The sequence below is a fragment of the Agelaius tricolor genome, unplaced genomic scaffold (genome assembly GCF_023055355.1).
Source record: "Agelaius tricolor isolate 1412-34295 unplaced genomic scaffold, bAgeTri1.0.p SCAF_31, whole genome shotgun sequence".
NCBI lineage: Eukaryota > Metazoa > Chordata > Aves > Passeriformes > Icteridae > Agelaius > Agelaius tricolor.
The window spans coordinates 1,606,273-1,631,362 of NW_027269291.1; the positions used below are offsets into that span (position 1 = coordinate 1,606,273).

Here is a 25,090-nt window from a genome sequence, read left to right on the forward strand (position 1 = left end):
CCTTTAAACAGCTCATGTCTGGACTTTGGGGATTCCTGGCCCTGATTCAGCCCCTCCCTGAGGCACGTGCTGCACTGTGAACCCACGAGCTGTCAGCTCTGATGGAGCCGCGGTTCAGGGGAGGATGGAGATGCTGCAAAGGGAGGCTGAGCTTTCAGATGGGGAGGGGAGAAGCTGGCTGCTGCAGTTATGTTGCCCCAAAGCCAGACTGGTCCCCGGGGATTTGTGTCTGCACTGGGTTGGGGTGGCAGCTCTCCTGTTTGAGAGCCTTGTTCCACAGGCAAGAAGAAGCTGAGCTGCTGCTCCAAGGGGGACAAGACATAGGTTTATTTTTCATCCATGCAAGCGAACAGCCTGGTAGCAGGCAAACCAGGATGTGCTCCATCCCTCCCCAAACTGCCCTCTGTCACTCGAGTCCCTGTGGCTTTGCCCACAGGTCAGAATTGGCTGGTGGGTGACCAGGCTGGACCAGCTCTAGCCCTGGGCACAGGGGCAGCTTGTGACGGCTCCGTGCCTGCCGGAGCCTCAACTTCTCTTTCCCCTGATTCAGACATTGACAAATAAATAGCTCTTCTCTGCTCTGGCTCTTGCATAGTGGAAAGGAATGTCTGACCTGATAGGAGAGAGTAATCCTGGGTTGTGGCAACCCATGGGTTCCTTGGCAAGTGTGCCCATGGCGTGGCTGCCAGCCTGGCCAAGTGCCCATGCTTGCACCCTGTCTGTGTTGCCCTGCTGGTGGCTGCCTTATTTCAGTTCCATTTCTGAGATGGATGTGAAGGCCTTTCCCCTGGCTAGGAAGAACTTGACACCGAAGAAGATGGTGGTGATCAGGAAGATGAGTGCCAGGGCAAGCAGGACCCAGCCCCCAGCTGTGGCTTGACTTTTGGTCAGGGACATTCCCAGGAAATCAGTTGTGCTGGAGTCGTCTTGCTGGGCTGGAAAAGAGAGAAAAGAGAGACATGGTTGTTGCTGGGGGCTCTGGGCTGTGGTGTGTTGGGCCACCTTTGCTGGTCTCTTGGATGCCCTTTGGCCTCAGCTCCATGAGGAATCAAGGAGAAGTATCCAAACACCCTGTGATCTTTGGGATGGCCAAGTGGCACCAAGAGAGCTCCATTTCATTCTGACCCTGGTGAGGGCTGAGCCCTGGCCAGTCGTGGACCTGCTGTGCTTGGCTGAGCCCTGCATACCTGTGTAAGGAGTCCAGCTGTACTCAGGCCAGCCCAGCACCTCCCCGTTCTTCTGGTTCTCTTTCTCCAGCCATGTCATGAGCGGCTCGAAATAGCTCATCAGGGCCTCTGCTGACATGTTGGGCTGTCCTGTGATGAGCTGCATGGCTTCGGGCCATGGCTTGCTGAAACCCAGCTTCAGGGCATCCCTGTGGCAGGAGAAATCAGCTCCAGTGTGTGCCTCATCACCCTCTTGGCTGCCAGCCCCTCCCTTTCCCTTGGAGTTCTTGGTGGCAGCATCCCTGGGTACAGTCTGAACCCCCAGAACCATAGGGCTGCCAGCCTGGAGCACAGGAAAGGACATTTATCTGTGGGGGAAGAGGGGTTTGCATGGATTAAAAACCTCCAGTGAATCCAGCCTGATGCAGAGCAGTCCCTGGGTGAGAGAGTTAATTTTGCAGGTGCTTTTCTTGAAGCAAGGGGGTTGTTTTCCCTAAGGAACTGGGGGCTGGGAGGAGGAGGAGGAGGAGGAGGAGGGAGCCTTCCCCCTGGCAGGGGCCTAGCTACCATCTAGTGGCTGCCTTTGCAATCACAGCCCCAGCGCCCAGCCCAGGGTGTCCCCCCAGGTATGGGATGGGAGGGATGACCGGGGGCTGTGTTGCCTCCTCTCTTGCTGGGCTGGCTTCAAGGTATTTGGGGATATTTTTGCCTTGGCTTTACCCTGCCCCACACACCTACCCCAAGATCTTCCCAGCCTCCTTGGACTTGTAGATGTCACAGGTGTGCAGGGGACCCTTGTGCCCGGCTGCATCACAGAGTGCTTGGTGGAATTGGAACTGGATCACAAAGCTGACGAAGTACCTGGTGGAGAGGGATGAAGAGATGGGAATGGACCCTGCTTGTGCCTGTGCAACAGGGGGGATGTGGCTCCCCTCATTCTCTGGCTGCACCCCCCCAGTCTGGAGGAGCATCACTGGTTTTGGAGCTACACCTTCTCCAGCTCAGCTCAGCCTGCTGAGGCCATTTCTCCCATAATGTGTTTTATGTTTGTTGGAGGGGATGAGCTCATCTTCCTTGGATAGGGAGAAAGTCCCCTAAATTCAGACTTCTTGTCTGAAGCTCTGTCAGGGTCTCTGGAGCTGCCCAGCCCATGCAGGATGGTACCACCAGCCATGGAGAAAGGTGTCATCACTGGCATCTGACCTGGGGATCCTGCTTCTATGTCCAAGTGGTGTCCCTTGTGCCCCAGCCCTGCTGGCTCACCTAATGTAAGGGACGTTAGCAGGAATGTGAAACTTGGCCCCGGGGTCAAAGTCATCTTCAGACCTCAGTGCTGGTGGGCACAAGCCCTGGTACTTCATCCTGTGTAAGAGAGGGAGAGTCAGGTCAGCCTGGGGAGGAGGAGATGGGGCAAAGTGGGAAGGAACAGAGTGGGGTGTGAGGACAGGATGGGGCTGTGTATCTCATCATTCCCATTGCAGTCAGCTGGACCACAAGGAGAAAACACCCAGTGGGATGACAGCCAAGGCCCTTATCCCAGACAGGGGTCTGAATTCAATCCTACCTGAGGTTCCACCACTCCTTGTTGTACTCATCCTCCTTGATCCGCCCATCAAACACCTTCCAGCGCCACTGGTCCATGAGGTACCCGAAGGGCAGGAAGGCAATTTTGTCCAGGGCGATGCTCATCAGATAGTTAATATCACTTTCTGCCCGGGGCATGAAGATGTGAGCAAGACAGTGCTGTATCCACCTCTCCTCCCTCCGTGGGTCATTCTGCCCCAGAACTGGGTGCCCTCAACAGGTCCTGTCCCCTCCATTCATGCAAAGCCACCATGTGTGTCCCTGAGCCCTTCAACCTTGCCCAGCCCCTCCTGACCATGTGCATGTCCAGCTGTTCCCACCAGCATCCCCACATTTGCTGTGTGGCTCTCCAGCTCACCTTCGTTTTCCATGACTTGGTCCAGCAGATTGATGCTGTGGAGGTGTTTGGGGGTGGAGACAGACAAGGCCATGACATCCCCAACAGCCTCGTGGAAGCCAGGGTTGGCCCCATCCCGGAAGGAGACAGGCTGGTCCTTGTACTGCAGGAAGTACTGGACATGGCCCATCTCGTGGTGCACTGTGATGAGGTCATCCATATTCACCACGGTGCACTGCTTGATCCTGGACCAGGAGACAGGGGTTGGGGGAGAATGGAGAGCAGGGGTGGCATGAAAACCTCCAGGAACCATCAGGCCCCCTTGAGCTATTTTTCCTTTCTATGTGTCCCCTCCCCACATCTGATGCCAGGCCAGGCTGGTCCTAACTCCACTGGGTTGGTCTCTTCCTCCTCCTGCATCTCCTGCTGACCCTGCCCATTCCCTGTCCCTGTTCATCAGCTTTTCCATTCTCCAGGACAGGACAGGGCAGGCGTGGATTGCCCTCCATCCACCATGGGGACTCCTACCAGCATCCTAGGAACCGAGAGAAGTGCCACAGCTGGGGTGCCACAGCCACAGAGCAAGATACACTGGTGGCATCAGCCCACCTGCCCTTATTCTACAAAGACCCTTTCTGCCCCAGCACCACACCAGCAGTGGCCACCCCCTGCTCCCCAGGGGCACCTGAAGTCCTTGCGGTTGTAGAAGTCCCAGGCTGAGGCGTGGCACACCACCTCCCGCCCATCCGATGGCTTCTCGATCATGGACTTGTCCCAGAACTCCTGTGGCATCGGGATGAGGCCCAGAGAGGTGAAGAAATGGTCTGACTCCTCGAACATTCTCTTGGGTGTCCAGCCCTGGGGAAAGAACAGGGACCCGCTGAGGGGCGATGTGGAAGGATGGGAGGACAGGGGTAACCTTGTTCTGGGCAGGGGAACCTCCTGGAGTCAGCTAGACCTGGATCCAGGTCTTGGCATACAGAGGTAGGGAGAATACAGATGAGACATGGAATTTTTTGGCAGCATTATAGCATTTGGCAGCATGGGTGGTGGTAACAGCCAAAGGTTGCTGGGTCCCAAGGGATTTCCCCAGAGCAGCCTAGGAAAGCACTGACCTGGTTTTTCATGGCCGGGGTGGCATCCACCTTGGTGGCATCTGGGAAAGGTACCACCAGGTCGAAAATGTTGGACCACGACTGAGCCCACATGTTGCCTGGGAAGCACAGAAGGATGACACAGGTCAGGAGGGAGACAGGGAGAGGAGAGCAACCAGTTACTCCCTCCTCCTGCACAGGTGGATCACCCTGCCTGGTCCCTGCCCTGCCTGCACAAGGGCAATGTAGGCAGGAGCCCAGCCTTGCAAGAGAAGTCAAATCATGCTGAGCATGCTGCCCTCCCCCTGGGTAGATTGGCCTCTACAGACCCATCCCAGGGGAGCTTTTCCCTTCAGCCAGAGCTGAACAGAGACCAGTCTTAACTCTTGGCATGGCACAGGGACAGCCACACCTGGTGGGAGACGCAGTGTAGCTCAAGCAGAACCCTTACCTAGCAGATGGGCAGGGATGGGACCCCTCAGGTTTATGTGCTCTGCACCATAGTTTTTGTAGAGGGCTCGGCGTACATAAGCATGCAGGTTGAGGTACAGGGGCTGCAGCTGCAGGTACAGCCTCTCCAGATCTTCCTCGAAGGTGGGTGTCTCATACAGGGATCTCCAGTAGGCCCCATTGTCTGTGTAGCCTGTGGTAGGGCAAGAGCAGAAGCTGTCAGACTCTGTCCTTCTTGGGCAAGACTCTGTCTTGCTGTTCAGACACTCCAAGAGAGATTGAGAGTAGATCTCCTGGGAGTTAGTGATACTTCCACACCCTTGGGATTTTGGCTCCCCGTTGTGTGAAGAGGGCCATGGTGGGCTCTAGGGGAGCAGGGCACTGACCATTGAGCATGGCTGCCTTGTTGCTCAGCTCCACATATCGCTTGTAGTTGTTCCTCATCTTCTTCCCAGAAGCATCCCGCCAGCCCTTCCAGGCAAAGAGGAGCTCGTCATAGTCCCGAGAGTTGGCCATGGTGTTTGTGAGGTCTGAGAGAGAGCAACAAAGCCACTGAGATGCTGTTGGATGGGCTGAGCAGGTGCAATGGTTCTCTGGCATGTTGCTCAGGGGCTATCACAGAGAAGGTGAAAGAACCCTTCGTGGCCTTTCTTCATGCCCCCATTAAAAAAATTCCCTCCCTTCTGGGCCAGCTGCTGATGCCCCACAGGACACCCTGCTAGATCTTACCAGGATCCAGTGGGTGACAGGTTTTGTTCTCTCTGCAGACCTTGGCCACGCTGTAGGTGGTCTCCATGTCTGAGAGCAGGGTGTTATACTGCAAAAGAAATCAGAGTGTGTAAAGTGGTTATCCTAGCTCCTGATATTGGAGGATATTGGAGGATGTCCCAGCCCATTGAGGTTTTGGGGTGCTTTACACTGGTCCCTTCCAAGATCAAGTGTGACCCCAATGGAGGTAACACAGAATCCATACAAGAGGGCCTGGGGCCAACAAGCAGTGTGCTATTGTCACCCAAACATCCAGGCCCCATGCAGCCTGGGTTAGGCAACATTTGGGTGGGGAATCCTGAAAACAAGGATTTTGGCTTTGTGTAGAAGGTACCAAGTTATCACCTTTTTCAAGGCAGATGGTGGCTGCCCAGTGGCATTTCCTAAATTCTGAAACTTTTGTCTTCACACAAGGTGATGGCAAGGGACACCCTCTCTTGCTCTGTCCCCTTGCCACTCACCTCCTTCAGCTCATTCTCAGGTAAGGCTGCCCTCTCAATGACACTCAGCTTCTTGAGGATGCGGGTGACACTTTGGTCCTGGAAATCAGAGGTGTCAAACTGCCTGGCCCTCATGCCGTACTCCAGGGTGTGCTTGGACATGGCCAAGTTCTTCTCCAGCTACAATGAGAGAAGAAGAGTTACTTCAGGGAGAAGACACAGGCCACTGCTAGAAACACCACCTGGCATCCCTGCCACCCTCCCCACAGCTGCCTTTGTGGGTACCTCATGGGATGATGAGGGTTTTCAAGGAAAAGGGTGAGAACGTTATCGTTTTACAAGGGGCAGAGGCTGTCCTGGCTTTCAGAGGTTCTGTGAAATGTGCCCTGGGTACCCCCTGCCCTCCCTGGCTGCTGGCTCTCCCTGCACAGCCCCAGGGTCGTTCCCATACCATGATCTCCTTGTTGTGGTCAGTGATGTTGGTGTTGTAGGCCCAGGATGCCTCGGTGTAGGCATTCCACACTTCCTCAGCTGTGCTGTTGTACTCGGACAAGAACTCTTTAGCTTGTGCCTCATCTGCTATTTTGTCTAGAGGAGGAAATAAATTGGGGAAGAGACGAGAAAGGTCAGGAGAGTTACAAGAGCACTATCCCACGGAGAAGCCATAATTAAGCTTTTCCCAGAACTGCAGGTCCATTGAAGGATGCCACAACCTGGGAGCAGGCTGAGCTAAGAAATGGGGAAGAAGTGCCCAGCTGGGGTGTCCCATTAGACAGAGAACAGGATGACAGGACAAGTTGCATGCCCTAGACTCTCCCACATGAGCAGAAAGGACACAATTAAGAAGAGAAACTCTTCACCCCATGACTGATGACACCACTGTGCAGCTTCAGACAATGGCACCTGCCTCCTGGGAAGCAACACCCCGTGGGACTTCACTGGAGCTGGCTATTTCTCTTTCCTGATATGGGGAACACCCCACCCACAGCAGAGACCTTCCTCTGCTTCTGCCTGTGGATTAATGATGTCCCTTGGAGGACTTCTTCCTGACCCTTCCCTCACCCAGGAGGGAGCTGCAGCCTTACCAATGCCTTCAGGGTAGCCTTCAGGGACAGGGGGACGCCAGTCAAACTCAGGCCAGCCCAGCACCTCATTGGTCTTGTTGTTCTGCTCCTGAAGCCACTTGGTGACAGGGCTGAAATACTCCAGGAGGGGCTCAGCATCCATCTGACCCGTGCCAGTGAGATTCAAGAGGATTTCCTGCCACGACTTTGAGGACCCAGCTTTCAGCACTTCCCTGTGGAGGAGCAGAACAGCAAGAGCCAGCATGAGGCCAGAGGATGGATGGGAGAGGAGCAGTGATAATATCTCAGCATCTTAAGGGTTGAAAATGCAGTTCCAGGGTGGGACATGAACCTGGGAACTGCCCTGGAAGCCACCACCTGTCCTGCATGTGGGAGCTGAGGATTCCCTGTCACACACTCATGCATTTAACACCCAGGGAATCAAAAGGAGCCAACTGTGCTTTAGTGACCTCTTGTCTGGGTGGGAGCTCATGGCTGGGACAATAGCAATACTCTGGTGAGGACCACTCACCCCACCCCAGTGCTTCCACGTATTTCCATCCATCCATCCATCCATCTGCAAAGCTATTTCTCCAGTTCACTTTTCCTTCCTTCCTTTCTTCTTTCCTTCCTTTGCACACCATCAGCTTCCATGCACACATCTGCCCATGGCGATTTTCCTGACCCTCCTTTGTCCCCACCTGAGTTTGTCTCCAGCCTCTTTGGACTTGTAGATGTCACAGGTGTGCAGGGGACCGGTGTGGTTGGCTGCCTGGCACAGTGCCTTGTGAAACTGGAACTGGAGGATGAAGCTCACAAAGTACCTGCCAAGGAAGCCCATGAAGGTCAGAACTGGGGACAAGGGGAAGCAGACAAGTCCAAGAGCTCAATCCCAGCATTTGTGGTCCAAGTGCTGGGAGATCTCTATGTCTTGAGCAGGAGCAGCACATGACAGTCCCTGCCCATGGAGGTCATCCCCCACCCACTGCACCCCAAACCTTGGTCCCCTTTGCCAACAGTTCCTCTACCTGATGTAAGGAGTGTTCCCTGGGATATGGTACTTTGCTCCAGGGTCAAAGTTGCTCTCGTTCCTTGAAATCGGGGCGCAGATGCCCTGGTATTTGGTTCTGTGGACAACATGAGCATGGGAATAATAAAGGGTCAGAAGAATCTAGTCAAAGGATGGGAAGGCTTGGCCCAGTGCTGAAGAAATCTGCACACTTAGAGCATAATTCCATCCATCCATCCATCCATCCATCCATCCATCCATCCATCCATCCATCCATCCATCCACTCACCTATCCTTCCATCCTACCCACCCACCCATTTATCCATTGTTCTCCTACCATCTCCGTGGCTACTTTTACGCTTTTTCTTTCCTCTTTCCTGCCTCCCTTCCTTGCACATGCCCAGCTTCCCCAGCCACACCCACCCTTGGGGACTGTCCCCCACCTCAGGTACCACCAGTCGTAGTTGTAGCGGCTCGGCGGCGTGCGGCCACTGAACACGTTCCAGCGCCACTGGTCGATGAGGTAGCCAAAGGGCAGGAAGGCAATCTTCTCCAGGGCCATCTTCAGCAGGTAGTTGATATTGCTCTCTGCATGAAACAGAGCCTGAACCAGGCTGGAAAGGAGTCTGCATAGACAGCACTACAGGCACCAGGATTTTAGTGGGCAAGAGGGTGGATGAGAAATGGGGACAACATCTCGACACCCAACCTTGCTCCTAGAGAAGGCTGTGTAGGACACAGGAGGTTTCTATAGATACACTTACTACCTGGGGCAACACGTGCCTTTTACTGAGTGGGGACAATGAGAGTGACAATTGTGGTGTCCCCTTGCCCTTAGCCCAGCTCTCAAAGGTCTTTGTTGAGTGTAAATCTTCACACCTCCACCCTGGAGCCTCAGGGTGAGGGGCTTTGGGGGAGTTTGTTCTGCAGTCACACCACTGCAAAGGCTCTGATGGTTTAGACCCAGAACCAGAGTCAACTCTAGGACAGCCACCACTGTACCATGAGGAGCACAGGGAATGGTGACATCTGTTTTCCCCCTCAAGGAAACCCGGGGAAGGAAGTTTGGAGAAAGACCTGCTGGAGACCCAGCTGAAGCTGTGGGGTCAGAGAAGGGTTGGCAGCACTGCCCTGAGGGGCTATTGGCTGCCATCACCATGGCAGCCTGGCTGCCAAGGGCTGGCAAGCCGGGTAGCAATGGCTTGAGGCAGAGACCATCTGCCTCGTTGTGTTTATGCAGCACTGGCCCCATGCTCTTGGCTGCTGTGATGTCTTTCTTGTCATAAAACGTATTTAATGACAAGGCAGGAGGATCCCAGGACTGTCCCTGCTCCGCCAAGCAGCGCCTGGGGCAGGGCTGGGAGTGCTCAATTTCTTCTGCCACCATCTGCTTTGATGTGCTGGCTGAGGGATGTCGAGTGGGAGGATGAGGCTCTTGGATGAGCTGGGCAGTGCCTGCAGTGACAAGTCCTGCCCTGCTGTGCTGGCTGGCAGCTGGACACTCACCCTCCGCCTGCCCTCGTGACTGTGCGCGTGCATGCTTGGTGCCACCTCCTCAGAGCCACACCAGCAGCTCCAGTGGTGGATGCTTCTTGGGGAGGGAGGGAGGGAGGGAGGGAGGGAGGGATGCTAGAAAGGTCAAAGCCAATCAAGCACAAAAATGTTGTTTTCCAGTCTGGGCTCTGCTGGTGAAGGGAAAGGCACAGACGAGCTCTGGAGAGCATCACTCCTGCCTCAGGGGTGAAGAGGATGGAGCCAAGAAGGGCTCTACGTGGACCCATGGAGACAAGAGGGGGTTGTGCATGGACCCATGGAGATGAGAAGGGGTTGTGGCAGCTCTGGGCTGCATTTCCAGACTGCAACCCACCCTGGCGTGTCTCAAACCCTTCCCAGTGCCACGGGCAGTGCCAGAGCCCTCCAGGTCACCCAGCAGCTCCCCAGGGTGGCTGCCATACCTTCATCCTCAGTAGCATTGCTGAGGAGACCGATTTTCTTGAGGTGGCTGGGGGTGGAGACAGAGAGGGACAGGACATCACCGATGGCCTCGTGGAAGCCAGGGTTGGCCCCGCTGCGGAAGGACACGGGCTGGTCCTTGTACTGCAGGTAGTACTGGATGTGGCCCATCTCGTGATGCACTGTGAACAGCTGCTCCATGGTCACCGTTGTGCACTGCTTGATCCTGGGGAAACAGCATTGCCTGAGCCCAGTGAGGGACCCCTGAGCTGCCTGTGAACCCCCTTGATAGGAAGGACTCCCCACAGTCTCAGAGAGCGTGGCAGCACCCCACAGGGTAAGGGAAAGTGGAGGGCAAGGGAGGGCAGCATGGCCACTCCAGACCTCCCCTCAGAAAGGGCCATATTGGGGTGCTTGGCCAGGCTGGGGGTACCCAAAAGGGGGACCAGCAACGGGCATAGGAGAGGGCCTTGCCCTGTAGCCCTAGGTCCCTGCATGTCCCCACAGACCTGAAGTCCTTGCGGTTGTAGAAGTCCCAGGCCGAGGCGTGACACACCACCTCCCGCCCATCTGTTGGCTTTTCCAGCATGGACTCCTTCCAGAATTCAGGGGGCATCTCCAGGAGCCCCAGGGAGGTGAAGAACTCCTCTGAGACCCGGAACATGTGAGTGGCATTCCAGCCCTGGTGGGAAGCAAGCAATGGGTTATGGCTGAGGAAGGGGCTGCCCGTGCCCTGGGCATTGCCTCCAGTGCTCCAGGACTGTGGGAAGGGGGTGAGTTGCTCCCAGGGACTGAGGTCCTGCCCCTCTCTCTGTGATGGGGAGGCCCAGTCCCAGAACTGGTGTGAACATTGCTAAAAAGCACCGAGTAATGGTGCTGGAGCTCAGCAGGGGCAGGAGAAGGGAGCAGGACTTATACCCAAGAAGGGCTTGGAGCTGTGTGATGGTGTGAATGCAGCAATGCAACCCCCAGTCTGGGGAGTGGAAGCAGTCCCAGTGCACTGCCCACTTTTGTCCCCCTGCTGCCTCTTTGGTCATTGCCAGATATGGAATAAGGTCATTTCTTTGTGCCTTCCCCTCCCAGACATAGATTTTCTGCTGTCCCTTATACAAGTATGAGAAATTACTCCCATGGGGTCAATGTCATGGGCCAGCCGTGGCAACACCTCCTGCTTTTTCTCCCTGGTCCCTCCAATGAGTCCCTCAGCCCATCACCTGCTGCACCATGGTGCTCGTGACGTCAAGGTTGGGCTTCTCAGGGTAGGGGATCATCAGGTCATAGATGTTGTTCCACTGCTGAGCCCACATGTTCCCTGAAAAGAGAAAATAGCTGGAGCAGAGCTGGTGGCAGGTCAGAAGAGAAACACAGTGATAACTAGGAGCTGTCTGGCCTTGTGTGTGTCCCTCTGACCCCAGCAGCACCTCTGGGCACAGGCTGGGGGAGGCTCATCTCTTACCCAGGAGGTGAGCAGGGATGGGACCCTTCAGGTTGATGTATTTGGGCCCATAGCGCTCGTACAGCTTCCTCCGGACGAAGGCGTGCAGGTTGAGGTAGAGTGGCTCCAGCTGGTTGTAGATGTGCTCCAGGTCCTTCTCAAAGGAGTCTGAGTCGTACCAGGAGCGCCAGTAGCTGCCTGTGTCATTGAATCCTACCAGGGACACAGGGAAAGCCTCTGTCTCCAGACCCCAAAGGCTGCCCCCACTACCCACCCCTAAAGGTGGGACCAGGGACTAGCAGCAGGATTTTTTCCCTTTCCCTAAAGTGTTGATACTTGGGAAACAGAAGCTGCATGTGGGGCGAGGAGAGCAGTAGGGCATCCCAATATCCCAGTCCTGACTTCCACCCCGGTCCCTGATCATGCCCTGTTTGGGGTCCCCCTTGGTTTGTACCATCCTCGGCGTAGGCGGCGTTGCTGAGCTGCACGAACTCCTGGTACTTGGGGCGCAGAGGGTTCCCCGCGGCGTTGTGCCAGCCCTCCCAGGCAAACAGCAACTTCTTGTAGCTGCGGGACGTGGCCATGATGTCCGACAGGTCTGGGACAGAGGGGACAAAGAGAAGAAGAAATAAGAAAGCAGAGTCCTCCTATTTTTTGGATATTTTTCAGATTGCTGGACAGGGAGGCATTTGCTAAAGCCCTGCAGAGGTGCCACCACCACCACCACCACGCTAGACCCAAGTGCCTGTCACTCTAGGACATGAAACAAAAATGTGGACACTGGATTATCTAAGGGAAAAAAGAGGGAAGTTTAATTCTGACTTCAACATTTATAGATTTCCAAAAGTGACAGTGGATTGGAGGGTGAAAGTGCTGCCTCTCCAATGACACTGGGCAAACTAACAGTTTATTAAATTTCTCTTCTTTTATAAAAGAATGCAAAACAATAAGTTATTTACATAAAATGTGTGATAAAGTTCGTTACAAGAATGTAAACATTAGAAGGCTTACAAAAACTTAAAAAAACAGGGCAACAAGTGCCCATCCTCACACTGGGACAATCCTGATTAACACGAGTGGCACATGCCAACCCCAACCCACTAAGGATGTGGGGACCAGGACAAAGTCCTGGCCACGGGGTGCCCAGCAGCTGGCAGGATGAAGGGCACAGGGAGCATACCTGGCTCCAGATCCCAGCAGGTGCCATTGGGCAGGCACACCTTGGCCGTGGAGTAGATTTTGTCCATGTCGCTCAGGATGGTGTTGTACTGCAGGAAAGGAAAAGACTGCTGAGAGGAAAGAGGCTGCCAGGGGACAGGAACAGCCCTGCAGGATCTACTCCCAGCTCTGGAGTGTGCGTGTCCAGACGGATGTGGGGAAGGATTGGTGTGTTTATACAGCACATTTTTGGTGAGATAAGTGTGTTATCACTTGGGGTTTTGGCGTGGTGGGAGCAGGGAGGCTCTTTGGGACAGACAATCCATGCTCCAGAGAGGGGCTGTTCATGAAGCTGTTTGTCAGCGGGGCCATGGCACAAGCTGTTTGTCTAAATGGGTTAAAAAAAACAGGAGAGGAAAAGCCAGAGGATGAGGGGGTTTTATTTCTGTGAACTGCAATAACTGCAAACAATAGCAACAGGAGGTTTCCTGGAACATGCCTGGGAAGCCCATTCTCAGGGAAGGAAATTCCTCTGCTCAGTCCCTCTCTCCACTCCCATTCCTCTGCTCCATCTGTGCAGAGGGGATGGAGATGGGGACAATGGTGGCTGTGGGATGGAGCTGCCCAGGGAGGGCAGAGACATGACTGATGTGCAGGGAGGAGACATGATGCTGTCTGTTGTCTGGAGGAGGGCAGGGATGGGTTTCCTGGAAGGAACTGGGGCTGAGAGCTCTCCGGAAGGGATTGCATCACGAGGCCTTGCCAGGGCTTGGCTGGGAATGGCTGTCAGGGAGCTGTGGCTCAGGATGGAAGGGCCTGTCCTGTGCTCATGTAGCCTGGGAAGGAAGGGCCTGTCCCCAGCTTCAGTCTGGGCAATATTTTCATGCACAGAAATCAAAATTCAGATAAATTACCCTGAAAGCTCAGGACTGTGATGGGGAAGGCTCAGGATGTCCTGATGTCCCTGGCATGGAACTGTGTCACCAAGGCACAGCAGTCCTTGTCTTATGGGGAGCTCAGGAGCTGGGTGGCTGCATTGGCCCTTCTTTTCAGAGGGCTGCATACCTGCTGAGCCCAGGGGGGTTGGGACAGCTGGCTCCAGCCATGGGCACAGCCTGGATGGTCTCCAGGTGATGCTCAAGACTGCTCTGTGTAAGCAGGAAATCTCCAGTTCCTGCTGGGACAGCTCCAAGATTTGGTTGGGGCTGGCTAATAGGGCCAGAAGGCACCCTGCATACCCTGGAGATAGCACCCCATCTCCACCTCAATCACAGTGTGGGGGCCAGTGACACCCTCCAAAATGCAACAGGCCAGCAGTGGAGTCTGGATGCTTGTGAGAAATCCCCCTAAGGCATTTCACAGCACCCCAGCCTTGCCCAGGACACCTCTGCCACCTTGCCTACCTGCTCTCTCATGTCCAGGGGCAGGTTGGAGGGTCCCAAGGTCTGGATTGATCCGATGATTTTCCTCAGCTGGGGATCACTGAAGTTATTCCACTTGTCACCATAGAGCTCCTTGGCTTTCTTCCCCCATAGCTCTGTGAAGTTCTGCTCCTCCAGTGATGCTGTGACCTGCAGGGTGAGAGGGGACATGGGGGCTCAGGACCAGCCCTGGGACATGCCACCACCCAGGAGATGGTTTGGGGGCCAGGGGCAAAGTCATGAGGGTTTGTGGGAGTCAGAGGTGACAGGACATGGGGTGACAGGCAGGGCTGTCCCCAGCCCATGGCACCCATGGATAGAGACAGCAGCTTCCATCTGGCCCTGCCGTGTCTGCAGCCCCTGCTCCCCTGTGGAGCTCTCCATGAGCACCCACTGGTGGCCTGTGAGGGTGTTTAGGAAGGAGCTCCAGGGTCTCATATAGGCTGGGAGTGCTGGGATAGGGTGTCCAGGCCATGCAGTCAGGGTGTCTGGGTGCTCCTGGACTGGCTTTGACATCTGCTGGGCCCTGGTTTTGGAAGGAGCTCTGAGGTCTGGCTTGGTTTTATTTCCAATCCTGCCATTTCTCACTTTCACAGAAGCCCAAAAGATAACTATAAAGGTGCCACATTCACCTTTCTCCTTCTTGTATGTCCTCACTATGTCTGTACACTTCTATTTCTATACATTCCTCAATTGGCTGTCTGCACCCTCAATGCCACATCTGGTGTTCACCCATTTGCTCTGAGTCCCCACTTTTGGGTGCCTCCCTTCCTGGGGCCATGGGCTGGCAGTAAGCTGCCAGCACTGTGGGGTGTTATTTAGGCAGCTGGGGCTGTGGCCCTGCTTTTGGGATGGGGTGCATTGCAGGTGTTTGTATCCCAGCCTGAGCAGTGTCAGCTGTATTTTTGGGAAGCTGCAATCTTTATCAGAGTGTCCTGGCCCTGTGCAGGTGGAGGGAGATGGTGCACAGTGCCTGGTCAGTGTCCATGTGCCATCCTGGTGTGATTTATGGAGCTCATTAGCTGTGACTTGTGGCATTTTTAACTTGGCTCCAACATGCCTGGTTTGTTTTATTTTAATCTTCACATTCCCTCAGCAGGCCGCAGGGAAGGAAGGGAGTTGTGGTGTGGCAGAGTTGGAGGCTGCCCAGGGCAGATACCCTCACAGCTGTGGGAATGCCAAAAGTGCCCCTGGCTACCCTCACTGCTCCCCCTGCTTCCCTGGGACATCCCAGAGCCCACAGCATCACTGGCACCAACTGGCTCCAATCCCCCAACGTGCCAGCCCCACAGACACCCTGCCCTTGCATCACCCCTCTAAACAGGAGATGCCTTTACCCCTTCCCAGACCCCGTGCAGAGCTGGGGGAGCTGGAAGAAGCAGAGTTCAGCTGTGTTTTGTTTTCTCCTTGAACAGGCACCTGCGTTTGGTCAGGCAAACTGCAGCCTAAACTCTCCTGACAGCCCTGGTGGAGTGAGCTGAGGCCACTGGTGTTCCCTAGAGCCCCTTGCCGTGGCCATGCCCAACAGTGCTGGCCCTTCCCCTGCATCTGGGCTCCCTCTCTGGAGGGGATGCCCCTGTGGGGGGCTCAGGAGCCCCTTGGCACCCACAGCCTCAAAGCCTCCCAGCCAAGAGCTCTGCCCCAGTCCCTCCCTGCTGGGAGCACAGTGCAGACTCAGGATGCAGTTCAGGGCACTGGGACTGCCTCGGCCCAGGCATCTGCAGTGGTTCTGCACCCAAACATGAGCAGCCCCCAGGCCCCACTGCCAGCCTCTTGCCCAGAATCCCAGCTTACAAAAGATGGTACATTTATCTGTCTGTCCAGCATCCCTCTGTCCATCCCTACCTTTGATTTCCTGCCTCTCCTGTCCCTTTGTCACAGGGTCCCCTTTTGTGGCAGACCCCAGAGCTGCCCATGCCCTGGTGGCCTGGCTCAGCACCTCTTGTGTTGTGGATGTGCAGGGTTTGCCTGGCCCAGTGCCCCCCAGATTCCCCAAATCCAGCCTTTTGGGTCCTGCTGGCCAGCTGTAATTCCTTTAGCAGCCTGTGACTCCCCATCCCACCCCACCTCCCTGCTGCCCCATCATGGACTGATCTCAGGGCTTCAGATCCCCTCCTCTGCCTGGGCTGGCTTAGGAGCCTCGACATTGCAGGGAGCTCCTGGACACGATCCTCACACACTTAATAGCACATAAAGGGGGGAAAGCTGCTCTGGAAACGCCTTCTGAGAAAAGTCCATGCAAGGTGCTCTCCCTGGCCTTAATTATGGACTCAGTGTAGCTGGGATGTTCCTGCTCTGCCCCAAGGTCCCTCGCCCCACCACATCTGCAGCTAGAGCTGGATGCCTGCCCAGACATCACGTCAGCTTGACAAAAAAAGGCTGAAGGGGCACCTGGGCCCTCTTGAGTGTCCTGCCAAATTGGCAGTGCCCAGACCTGGCAGTGATCTTTCCCCTGCACAGGAAGATGCATTTCCTTCCTGCACAGGACACACTGTGCTCCCGTCCCCACGGGATCTGGAGGGTTCAGGGCTCTGTGTGCCAGTCCCTGTGTGACTCTGGGCTGGACAAACACACCGTGGTCACCTATGGGCTGCGCTGCCCCTTGTGCCTCTGTAGCCACAGCACTGGCAGGTGTGCCCTGAGCTGTGGCTTGTCCATGACCCCATGCTGGGGCCACCAGCAGCTCCTTGAGCACAGCTGGGACTGGGGAAAGCACTGCAGCCTGCCCAGGCACTGCCACTGCCCCGGCTGGGCTGCAGCTCACCCGACTGAGAGCACACCCAGGGCTGCTCCCTGCCCTTCTTAATACACCCCAGACACATCCAAACTCCTGGGAGAACACACCCCAGACTGTGGGATGCACACAGCATTGCTCCCTGCAGAGGTTCTTCCTGCACTGATCTGGGCTGATGTCTAGTTCCCTACAGCCTGGAGTGCTTTCCCACCTCTGTCTTTGTCCCCGTGGGCTGGGGACACAGGGACAAGAGGTGGCAGCCTCAGTCCCGATGCCACCCAGCTGCTTGTGTGCACTTTGGGCTCCTGGTGTCCACCCCAAACTAAAACCCTCAGCACTGGGATGTGATGACACCAGGCAGGGACAGGGACAGGGACAACTGACAGTTCTGGGAAGGGGGAAAGTGGAAGGTGCTGGGAGGAGGGAATCACCTCTAAAAATAACCTTGACTCTGCTCTGGGACCAGAGCTGTCACTCCGGGGCAGAGTCTCTCTGAAAGCCAATTTGGGGCAAACCCCTACAGCTCCTGGACTACAACTCCCACCCTTGGTTTGCCACCCCGAGACGCTGAGACAGAAACCCGCAGGGAGGAAGGGAACCACACCAAGTGCCTCCACCGTACCCAGCCCCCCCAAACCCGGCGCTGGGGACATCCCCGTGGTGGCATCGCCCCCGTCCCGCCGCCCACCTGCAGAGCAGCATTCTCGGCCGTCAGGTTGGTGTTGTAATTCCAGCTGGCAAAGACGCTTTTGGAGAGGACGATCTCGGCCGTGCGGTTGTAGTCTGAGGCGAAGCTGGCGGCCCCTTCCTCGGTGCTGTTGTGCTGGGGGGGCTCGAGGTCGGAGCGAAGGGCACCTGCGAGGCTCAGCCAGAGCAGCAGCCCCAGCGCCGCGGGCATCGCGGCGGGAGCGCGGCACCGAGGGGCCCCGTTCGGTGCCTTCCGAGACGGCTTTGCCTCCGCCGCCGGCTGCTTATAAGCCAGCAGCTTTCGCGCAAACCCTGCCCACCGAGCCTGCCTCCCCTCGCAGATAAGAGCAGAGTATTCCGTTCTCCCTCCGGCGGCTCCAAGGCTTGCGGAGAAGGAGCGGCGAGCGATCGCTGCCTTGGGGTGCAAAGTCCTTTTGGCTCCTGGCAGTGCCGGGAGGGAAGGGGAAGGGGCTGGGGCAGGAGGGAGGGAAGGAAGGAAGGAGATGGAGGAGAATCCAGGGAAAGGCAGAAAAAAGAGAGAGGAGAAAGGCTGGGGTGGATGGGGTGGGTGAGATGCAGCTCCATCCCTGCAGGGTCCCAATCCCCTCCAGATTTGGCGCAGTGGTCCTTAGCAGAACTCAAGTGGTCCTTAGCAGAACATCTCCCGTCGCCCACATCGCACGGCAGACGCCCCTCGGCAACGCCCCGACCACCTGTGGGGGCTGCCAGGGCAAGGACAGGAGGGAAACTGCTCCTGTGGGACACAGCCAGGGTCTGTCTAGCACTGCTTCCTGCCAAAGGGACCCCCTTCCCAACAGAACCTAATTTCTCAACAAAACAGAGCATTTCTCCTGGCTGTGAAGGAAATCACATCGCATCACATCACACCAAGCGTTTTGGACTTGGAGGAATTGGGCTGATGACAAACGAGTAACAAAAAGTTCCTTCAAAATGAAAACCAGACCTGTGTTAGTGGGCTTGATAGCTCCTTTGTTTTGTTTTCTATTTATTCAACTAAATCCCTTTTCCCCAGGGCCTGGCCTCAGCCCTGGGAATGGTGTGTGGGCTGAACTTAGGCCCTGGGTTGACTGACCTCATGACTCCTTGTTGGAGCAACCACCCCACAGACACAATAGTGAACACCTGCCAAGAGAGAGCTTTTTTAAATGAGGAACAGGGGGAAATCTCTTGACCTTTTATCCCTGATGGGAGATGCAGAGCAGCTGGACACCATCATGGACCCTTGAAGGAGTAAGTGGGGTGACTCCACGGGGACAGTGTGGCCACTCGAAGAGGGACACGTCCTCCTGTCAGCACTGGGCACCCTCTGGGGTGTGCAGAGCCATTAAAAAAAAAAAAAGGAACTTAGAAGACTGCAACCCTCTGATGCCTGTTAAACCTCACACCAAAAATCACAACTTCACATCCTGTTCTAGCACCCTCCACCTGCACAGGCTGATGTGGGCACATGAAAACCCTTCAGCCCCCTGACCCCAAGCCCATGGGGAAATCCCCCATGCACCAGCACCACCTGTGAGCCTGGATATTGCAGAGCTGGTGGCAGAGTCAGCATCTGCCTCCAGCCCCCCTTGCTGACCCCTTTCCCCACCAGCCATAGTTTTCTGGAAAGTCCAGTTTACTGGGAAGTTGGAAAAAAAAGGTTGGTTTGGGTCCAATTTGGCTGGAGACCAAGCGCCAGTGAATGGAGATTTCCTGTCCCCCTGCAGCCTCTGTTCCCAGCTGCACCAGGGAGGGGTTTTCCCGGCCCTGGGTCGTGGTGCAGCCTCTGGATCCAGTGGGGGTTGCAGGAGATCAGTGAGGCCAAAACAGTCTGTGCAATGTCACTGGTATCCAGGAATCCCAGCATTTGAGGCCTTTTTCCAAGGCTGATGTGTCCAATGGATGATCCTTCAGGAGAAGGGTAGTGCTCCATCATTTTACACAAGAATGTCTTCCAAGGTTGGTGCAAGAGGGGCTGCTGCTGCTGGACATTGTGCAGAAGAAAAAGTTCCTCTTGAAGGAGGAGTTCCATCTCCAAGGATGCCCATGGCTCTGTGTCACCCTATCTTGTAAAACTCCGGTTGCATCAGGCGGAAAAATATCCCACATGTAGGAGAGCACTGGCAGGTCATGTGGCTGTTGGTCCAGGAAGGCAGGTGAGAGGCCTGCAAGCTGTCAGATGCTCGTTGCTACCTCTGTGCTGCCCCAAATCCCTTCTGTGCTCCAGCACCCACCAAGGATGGGCTCTGAGTCGCCTGTGGGCATTCTGTGGAGCACTGGGACCAGTCCCTGCTGTCCCCACCCCTCTGAGGGGCGCTGGGGTGGGTGATGGACACCCATCAGCTCCCAGCCTGCAGGGTACCCAGCGCTGCCAGCACCACAGACCAGAGGGGCAGGAGATTCTGAAGAATGTGAAAAATGCGTTGCCAGGGAGACGGATGCGGAACTGCTCAGAGGATGTGGGCTGGACGTGATGGATGTCCCCAGCAGCTGCCCTGGCCCAGAGGGTGCTTCCCATCGCTTTGCATTGCCATCATCACTCTGTGGAGACTTTTCCTCCCCCTCCCTGGGGCACGTGTGGCAGGACACGTGTGCGATGGCCGCGGTGTCACCGCAGCGCATCGGCAGTGACACCGCGGCCGCGCCTCACACGTGAAGGAGCATGAGTTGCTCTCAGCATTTTGGGTCAGACCTGCAAAATCTCCCTGCCCACAGTCGGCAGTGCTGGTGCAGCCCAGAATTCCCAAAAGAAATAAATAAGGGGTTTTGCTGGTAAATGTTTCTTAGGGGGGCTACAAGGTGTCCATGATGGTGGTGTGATGGGAGAGGGTAAGCAGGAGCAAGAATTTGGGGATGGCCCTGGTGCTGGTTGGGAAGATTTGGTGATTTATGTGGGTATATCCCAGCCCTAAGGCCTCTGGCTGGGGATGCTCAAAATTATCTTCCCCTTCTTTTATAATAAACCACATTTTTGGTTTCTCCATCCCACCATCTCTTAAAGGGTTCAAGGTTGCTCCATAACTTCTGTCTGATCCATCTCTCTAAAGAACCAAGGAGCTTCTGGAGGTGAGAGAAAGGATTCCCTTCTGCAGAGAAATCATTCCTTCCTTATTTAGACCCAAAAGGAGCTTTTTTTAGCCCAGAGTGCAGTGCTGCGTGCCACTTTTCCTGGTGGCTGTGCTTTCATGGGCATGACAACTCCTGCACCTGTTGGTACAAACCACTGCATTGAGAATTTTTCCTCCCTCTCCAGACCCTGAGTTTAGAGGTGGCTGCTTTATTTACTGATGAATTCAATCAATTATCATAGCGTATAATTCGCTAAGCTGCTTTCCCAGCTGTGGTGATGCTGTCATGAGGGAGAGGGGAAAAAACACCTCTCCAGTCCAAATTTTTCATCTAAACAAATAGGGTTTTTTTCCCCTCAGCCTTCCAAAAAAAATAAAAAGAAATGCCCAAAGCAATCAGGCTTTTTACCATTTATTTCAGACCTCTGATTGCAAAGACAATTTTTAGCTATTCCAGTGAATGTTGAGGCTGCTGGAGCCCCTCGAAGTCACCTGGATTTGGGGACTGTAATGGCAAGAGGACACAGAAGTCCTTGCTCCTGCTGTCTGAGTGCAAAAGGTCTCTGCTGAGCAGTTTTGGCATCACTGTGAGGCTGTTTCCAGCTTTTCCCTGGATTTAAGGTGTGTTGAAAGCCTGGCGTGTCCCCTCTGAGTGGGGATGGGGGGCAATGAGCTGTGGGGGAGCTCACCCTGGCCCCACGACATCAAGTGTTGCTTCATCACTCAACCTGCCGACTCAGTAGAATGCAGCAGAAAGCTCCTTATCGTCACAGTTTCCACCCCACCCCATACAAACTCCTTCTAGCACATACCTGCCCTAGGACAAGGGTCTATTGTCCCAGGGAGACCGGACCTGGCGCAGGTGTGGGGACACATGTGACCCAGGCTGGCTGCACAGGGCAGCCTGAGAGGGACCATGTGTTTTCCCCAGCTGGGCAGCTCGGTGGGGCTGGAGCTGAGTGGGACAGGGACAGATATGGGGTTTTCACCATCAGATCTCCTCAGCCTCATTCCCAGACTGGGACCGGTGCCAGCAGCTCAGGGATGTGCCCATTGCAAAGACAGTCCTGAGCATGTGCTGTGACACTGCAAGGCCCTGAGTATGCAGTGTGCTGAAGGCACTGGTGGACTCAGGGCTGCTAAATGATTCCCATGTTTTGGAAGGGTCCTAAATAAATAAAAGACCCCTGTAGCCCAGCCCTTGGGGAACCCCCAGCCACAGTGCAGGATATGTGCACAGTGCCAGGCACACAGTCAGGAACATCACAGGGCAAGAAGTAAAAACTTGGTGAGAAATCATTGCTAGTTCTTCATTCTTCATCCTTCATCTGTCCTCATTTCTCCCTCCTTCCTCCACTTAAATTTCTCATCTTTCATCTCTCATCCTTCATTCTTTGTCCTTCATCATTCATCCCTCATCCTTCGTCACTCCATCCCCCATCTTTGCCACTCAGCAGAGCTGGGCAAGATACAGGGTGAGCAAAGAGGCCAACATGTTCCCCTCTGCACCTATCAACCCAATAAAACACGGCAAAGTCCATTATTACTCCCCCCACCTTTAATAAATGAAAACAATCCCAGCCCCGAGGCGAGCGAGCGTGACTGTTCCTGCAGCATTAATCATCCTCTGGGAGCCCAGCACGGGTTATCGACGCTGTTTATCCAAGCTGCTATTAAAAAATGGCCATAAACTTGCCTTCAGCCTCCCCTGAAGGAGATGAAGCGTCTGCAGGGGCTGCGCTGGGCTGATTGTATCGCCCACCCCACGCAGCAGAGTTGTGTTCCTGGGGAGGAGGAGGACAGGGTGGCTTAATTGCTGCCAGGAGGAGAACCAGAGTCTTTTCCAGCTGATTTGCAGCCTGGGAAGGATCCAGGTTCTTGAGGAAGCTTTGTCCCAGCTGGGAATTACCTGTTTTTCAGCCCTCACAGCTTCCCAGGGAGCTGGAGATCAGCCCTTTTGATGTTACCCAGTGCTTAATCCCAAGCCACCCTTCAGCCACCCTCTTGGCAGCCACTGAACCTTCCAACATGACTGTTATTTTTTCTCTTATGTTTAGTGAAAAATGGTTAATTTAGCCCCAGGTTTGGGGTTTCACATGGAACAGCAGCTTGAGGTTGTTTCAGGCTGCACCTCAGCTCCTCCAAGGCAGCTGGGCTCTTGAATCGCAGTCCTCAGGGGAGGCATCTTGCAAATTAGCATTTCTTAGCAATAAGAATTTGATTTAGGAAGGAGAAGAAAGAAACCAACCAAAAGAAGTTAGATCAGCAAAATGGTAATTTAATAATCTGTAGCGGAGAGAGGGAAGATGCCCATGCCAAGGTGGGAGGCACAGTTGGGCAAGGACAAGAACTGCTGGTTTTTCCATGAATTATCAGTTGATGATGCTCTTATTGATCCCTGGATTCTTGGCATCCCAGGACCAACCTGGAACAGATTCCAGCTCAGCCAACAGCTGGAGAGCTGGGGCAGCATCTCCAGAGCCACTTCAGCTCACTGATCTGAAGGAATCTGTGGCAGTCCCAAGCACACCTGAGCATGCTTGAACACCTCTAAGCATCCCTGAACACCCCCCAAGCATCCCTGAGGAGCCTTGAACATCCCTGAGAAGCCTTGGGCAGCCCTGAGCAGCCCAAGAGCTCTCAAGCATCCCCTCAACCTGCAGCTCCATGCCAGGACAGCCAGCACAGGTTCTGGTCCCTAGGTGACACATCCCCATGCCAGCAGTGCCGCAAGGATTTCATTACCTCCAGCCTGGGGAAAGCTCAAGCAGATTTAATAAAGCCATTATGCCCCTGGCAATGCCTTTAATTAAAGAGCTCGTTATAAATGGCTGCTGCTCCCTGGTAAGAGGAACTCAGCAGTGAAGCAGCTCATTTGTCCCTGGGTTGGCTGCCACCACGGCCCCTCAGCAAACACTGCCATTGTTCCTGCTGTATGGATGGGACAAGATCCACCTCCATTTAATCCTGAAGGCTTAAGGTCTGTTCTCTTTCCTTGTCTGCTGGAAGTTGAGATAGTTCAGCTGGACACATGTTTATAAACATTTCTAAACCTATTTGGTATTGGGTTACACAGTGCTGCTCTCATCAGGGCAAAACTTTATGTCCTGCCAAGTATCCTAAAGGATGAATCCCCAAATCTCATCCCCTTTGTGGATTTTCCAAGGGTCTCAGCTGGGCTGTGGTGGGGGGAATCCTCCCTCTGCTCTGCCCAGCCCATCCCAGCCATGGCACAGCCCGGTGGCTGAAGGTTTTCAGTTTATGGTGGTTTTTATGGCTTTAGCAGATGACTCTGCCATAAACCATTTTCCAAGCAGAGATAAAGCCCCAGTGGAGGCTGGATGGTAGCAGTGACTCCTGTGGCACTGCCATACCCCCTATCTTGTGCCTCACCTCCCTCTGCTCCCAGGGGTGGTGGCTCTGGGACTCTGCCCCGGACTTTGCTGCTGCTGTGTCAGGTCTCCATCAGGGTCTGGGGCTGCAGTGGGGTTTCAGTTCTGCTGAATCATCACCATGGGTGGTTGTGGGTCCCCATCTCCTGGGGTTTGTGTCCCCCAGCACAAGTCCCTGCTGGGCAGGGAGAAGGGAATGGGGATGCTGGTGGGGGTCTCAGCTGGGACTTGGGGTGCCTTTGCTCAGGGTTTTTGTGTGGGTGACAGCAGATTCCAAGGGCTGGGGGAGCAGCCCTGCACCCCAGCAGAGGCTGTTACACCCGATCCTCTGCACCACGGGAGCCCCAGGTGCCACCAGCCGCTCCAAGTGCCAGGATGCTCCAAGCTCCCGTGGGTGGTCGAGGGCAGAGGGGGCTGCAAACCCCAACGTGAGTGAGGGTGTGCTGGTTCCCTGGGCTGCTCTGGCTCTGGGGGTCCCTCTGGGGGTCCAGCCTTAAGGCTGCTGCCGTTCCTGCCCGCTCCGTGCCTGCTGCCTGTCCCCTACGGGTGATCCAGAGCCGAGGATGCTCCAGATCTCTGGGCGCTCCCTCCCTCCGTCCCTCCCCTCTCTCCCCAGGCCGCTGCGCGCCGCGGGCTCCTGGTGACATCTAGCGGTGTCACACACAGGGACAGGCACAGGGACAGACACAGGGACACGGACACACAGACACAGCGAGGGGGGTGGTCCGGGAGTGCTGCTCGCCCCGGTGCTGCATCCCCGGGGGCTCTGCCCGCACTCGGCCAGGAAAAGCTGAAATGGGGACTCCTCTCCTCTCCGCCCAGTTCCCTTGTTTCCCCTCATGTCGGGCCTCCAGGCTCTTTCTCCCTCAGGGATTTTCTGCAGGCAGTGCAGGATGTGCCCGGTGTGCTGGGAGGGCTGGCGGTGAGGCAGACGGAGGTCGGGGGGTGATGTCTGCCATTCCCCTGTGCCATTCCCCTGTGCCATTCCCCTGTGCCATTCCCCTCTGCCCTTCCCCTGTGCCATTCCCCTGTGCCATTCCCCTGTGCCATTCCCCTCTGCCATTCCCCTGTGCCATTCCCCTGTACCATTCCCCTCTGCCCTTCCCCTCTGCCACTCCCCTGTGCCATTCCCCTGTGCCATTCCCCTCTGCCATTCCCCTCTGCCCTTCCCCTCTGCCACTCCCCTGTGCCATTCCCCTTTGCCATTCCCCTGTGCCATTCCCCTGTGCCATTCCCCTCTGCCCTTCCCCTGTGCCATTCCCCTGTGCCATTCCCCTCTGCCATTCCCCTGTGCCATTCCCCTGTACCATTCCCCTGTGCCATTCCCCTC

At 55.4% G+C, this 25,090-nt stretch overlaps 1 protein-coding gene across 1 annotated transcript; it reads right to left on the minus strand.

Annotated features, from left to right (window-relative positions):
- Positions 1-303: 303 nt before the first annotated feature.
- On the minus strand, positions 304-19,697 carry ACE (angiotensin I converting enzyme). The gene is made up of 25 exons (XM_071451072.1): positions 17,302-19,697; positions 13,862-14,029; positions 12,481-12,568; positions 11,755-11,898; positions 11,322-11,513; positions 11,080-11,177; positions 10,375-10,547; positions 9,868-10,091; positions 8,356-8,500; positions 7,932-8,030; positions 7,605-7,727; positions 6,925-7,136; positions 6,291-6,427; positions 5,861-6,019; positions 5,361-5,448; positions 5,018-5,161; positions 4,633-4,824; positions 4,203-4,300; positions 3,773-3,945; positions 3,109-3,332; positions 2,731-2,875; positions 2,430-2,528; positions 1,905-2,027; positions 1,188-1,375; positions 304-935 (listed from the first exon to the last, which is right to left on the minus strand). Exons 1-25 carry the CDS (start codon positions 17,509-17,511, stop codon positions 745-747), a joined length of 3,837 nt encoding a protein of 1,278 aa, XP_071307173.1. The 5' UTR covers positions 17,512-19,697; the 3' UTR covers positions 304-744.
- Positions 19,698-25,090: the final 5,393 nt, after the last annotated feature.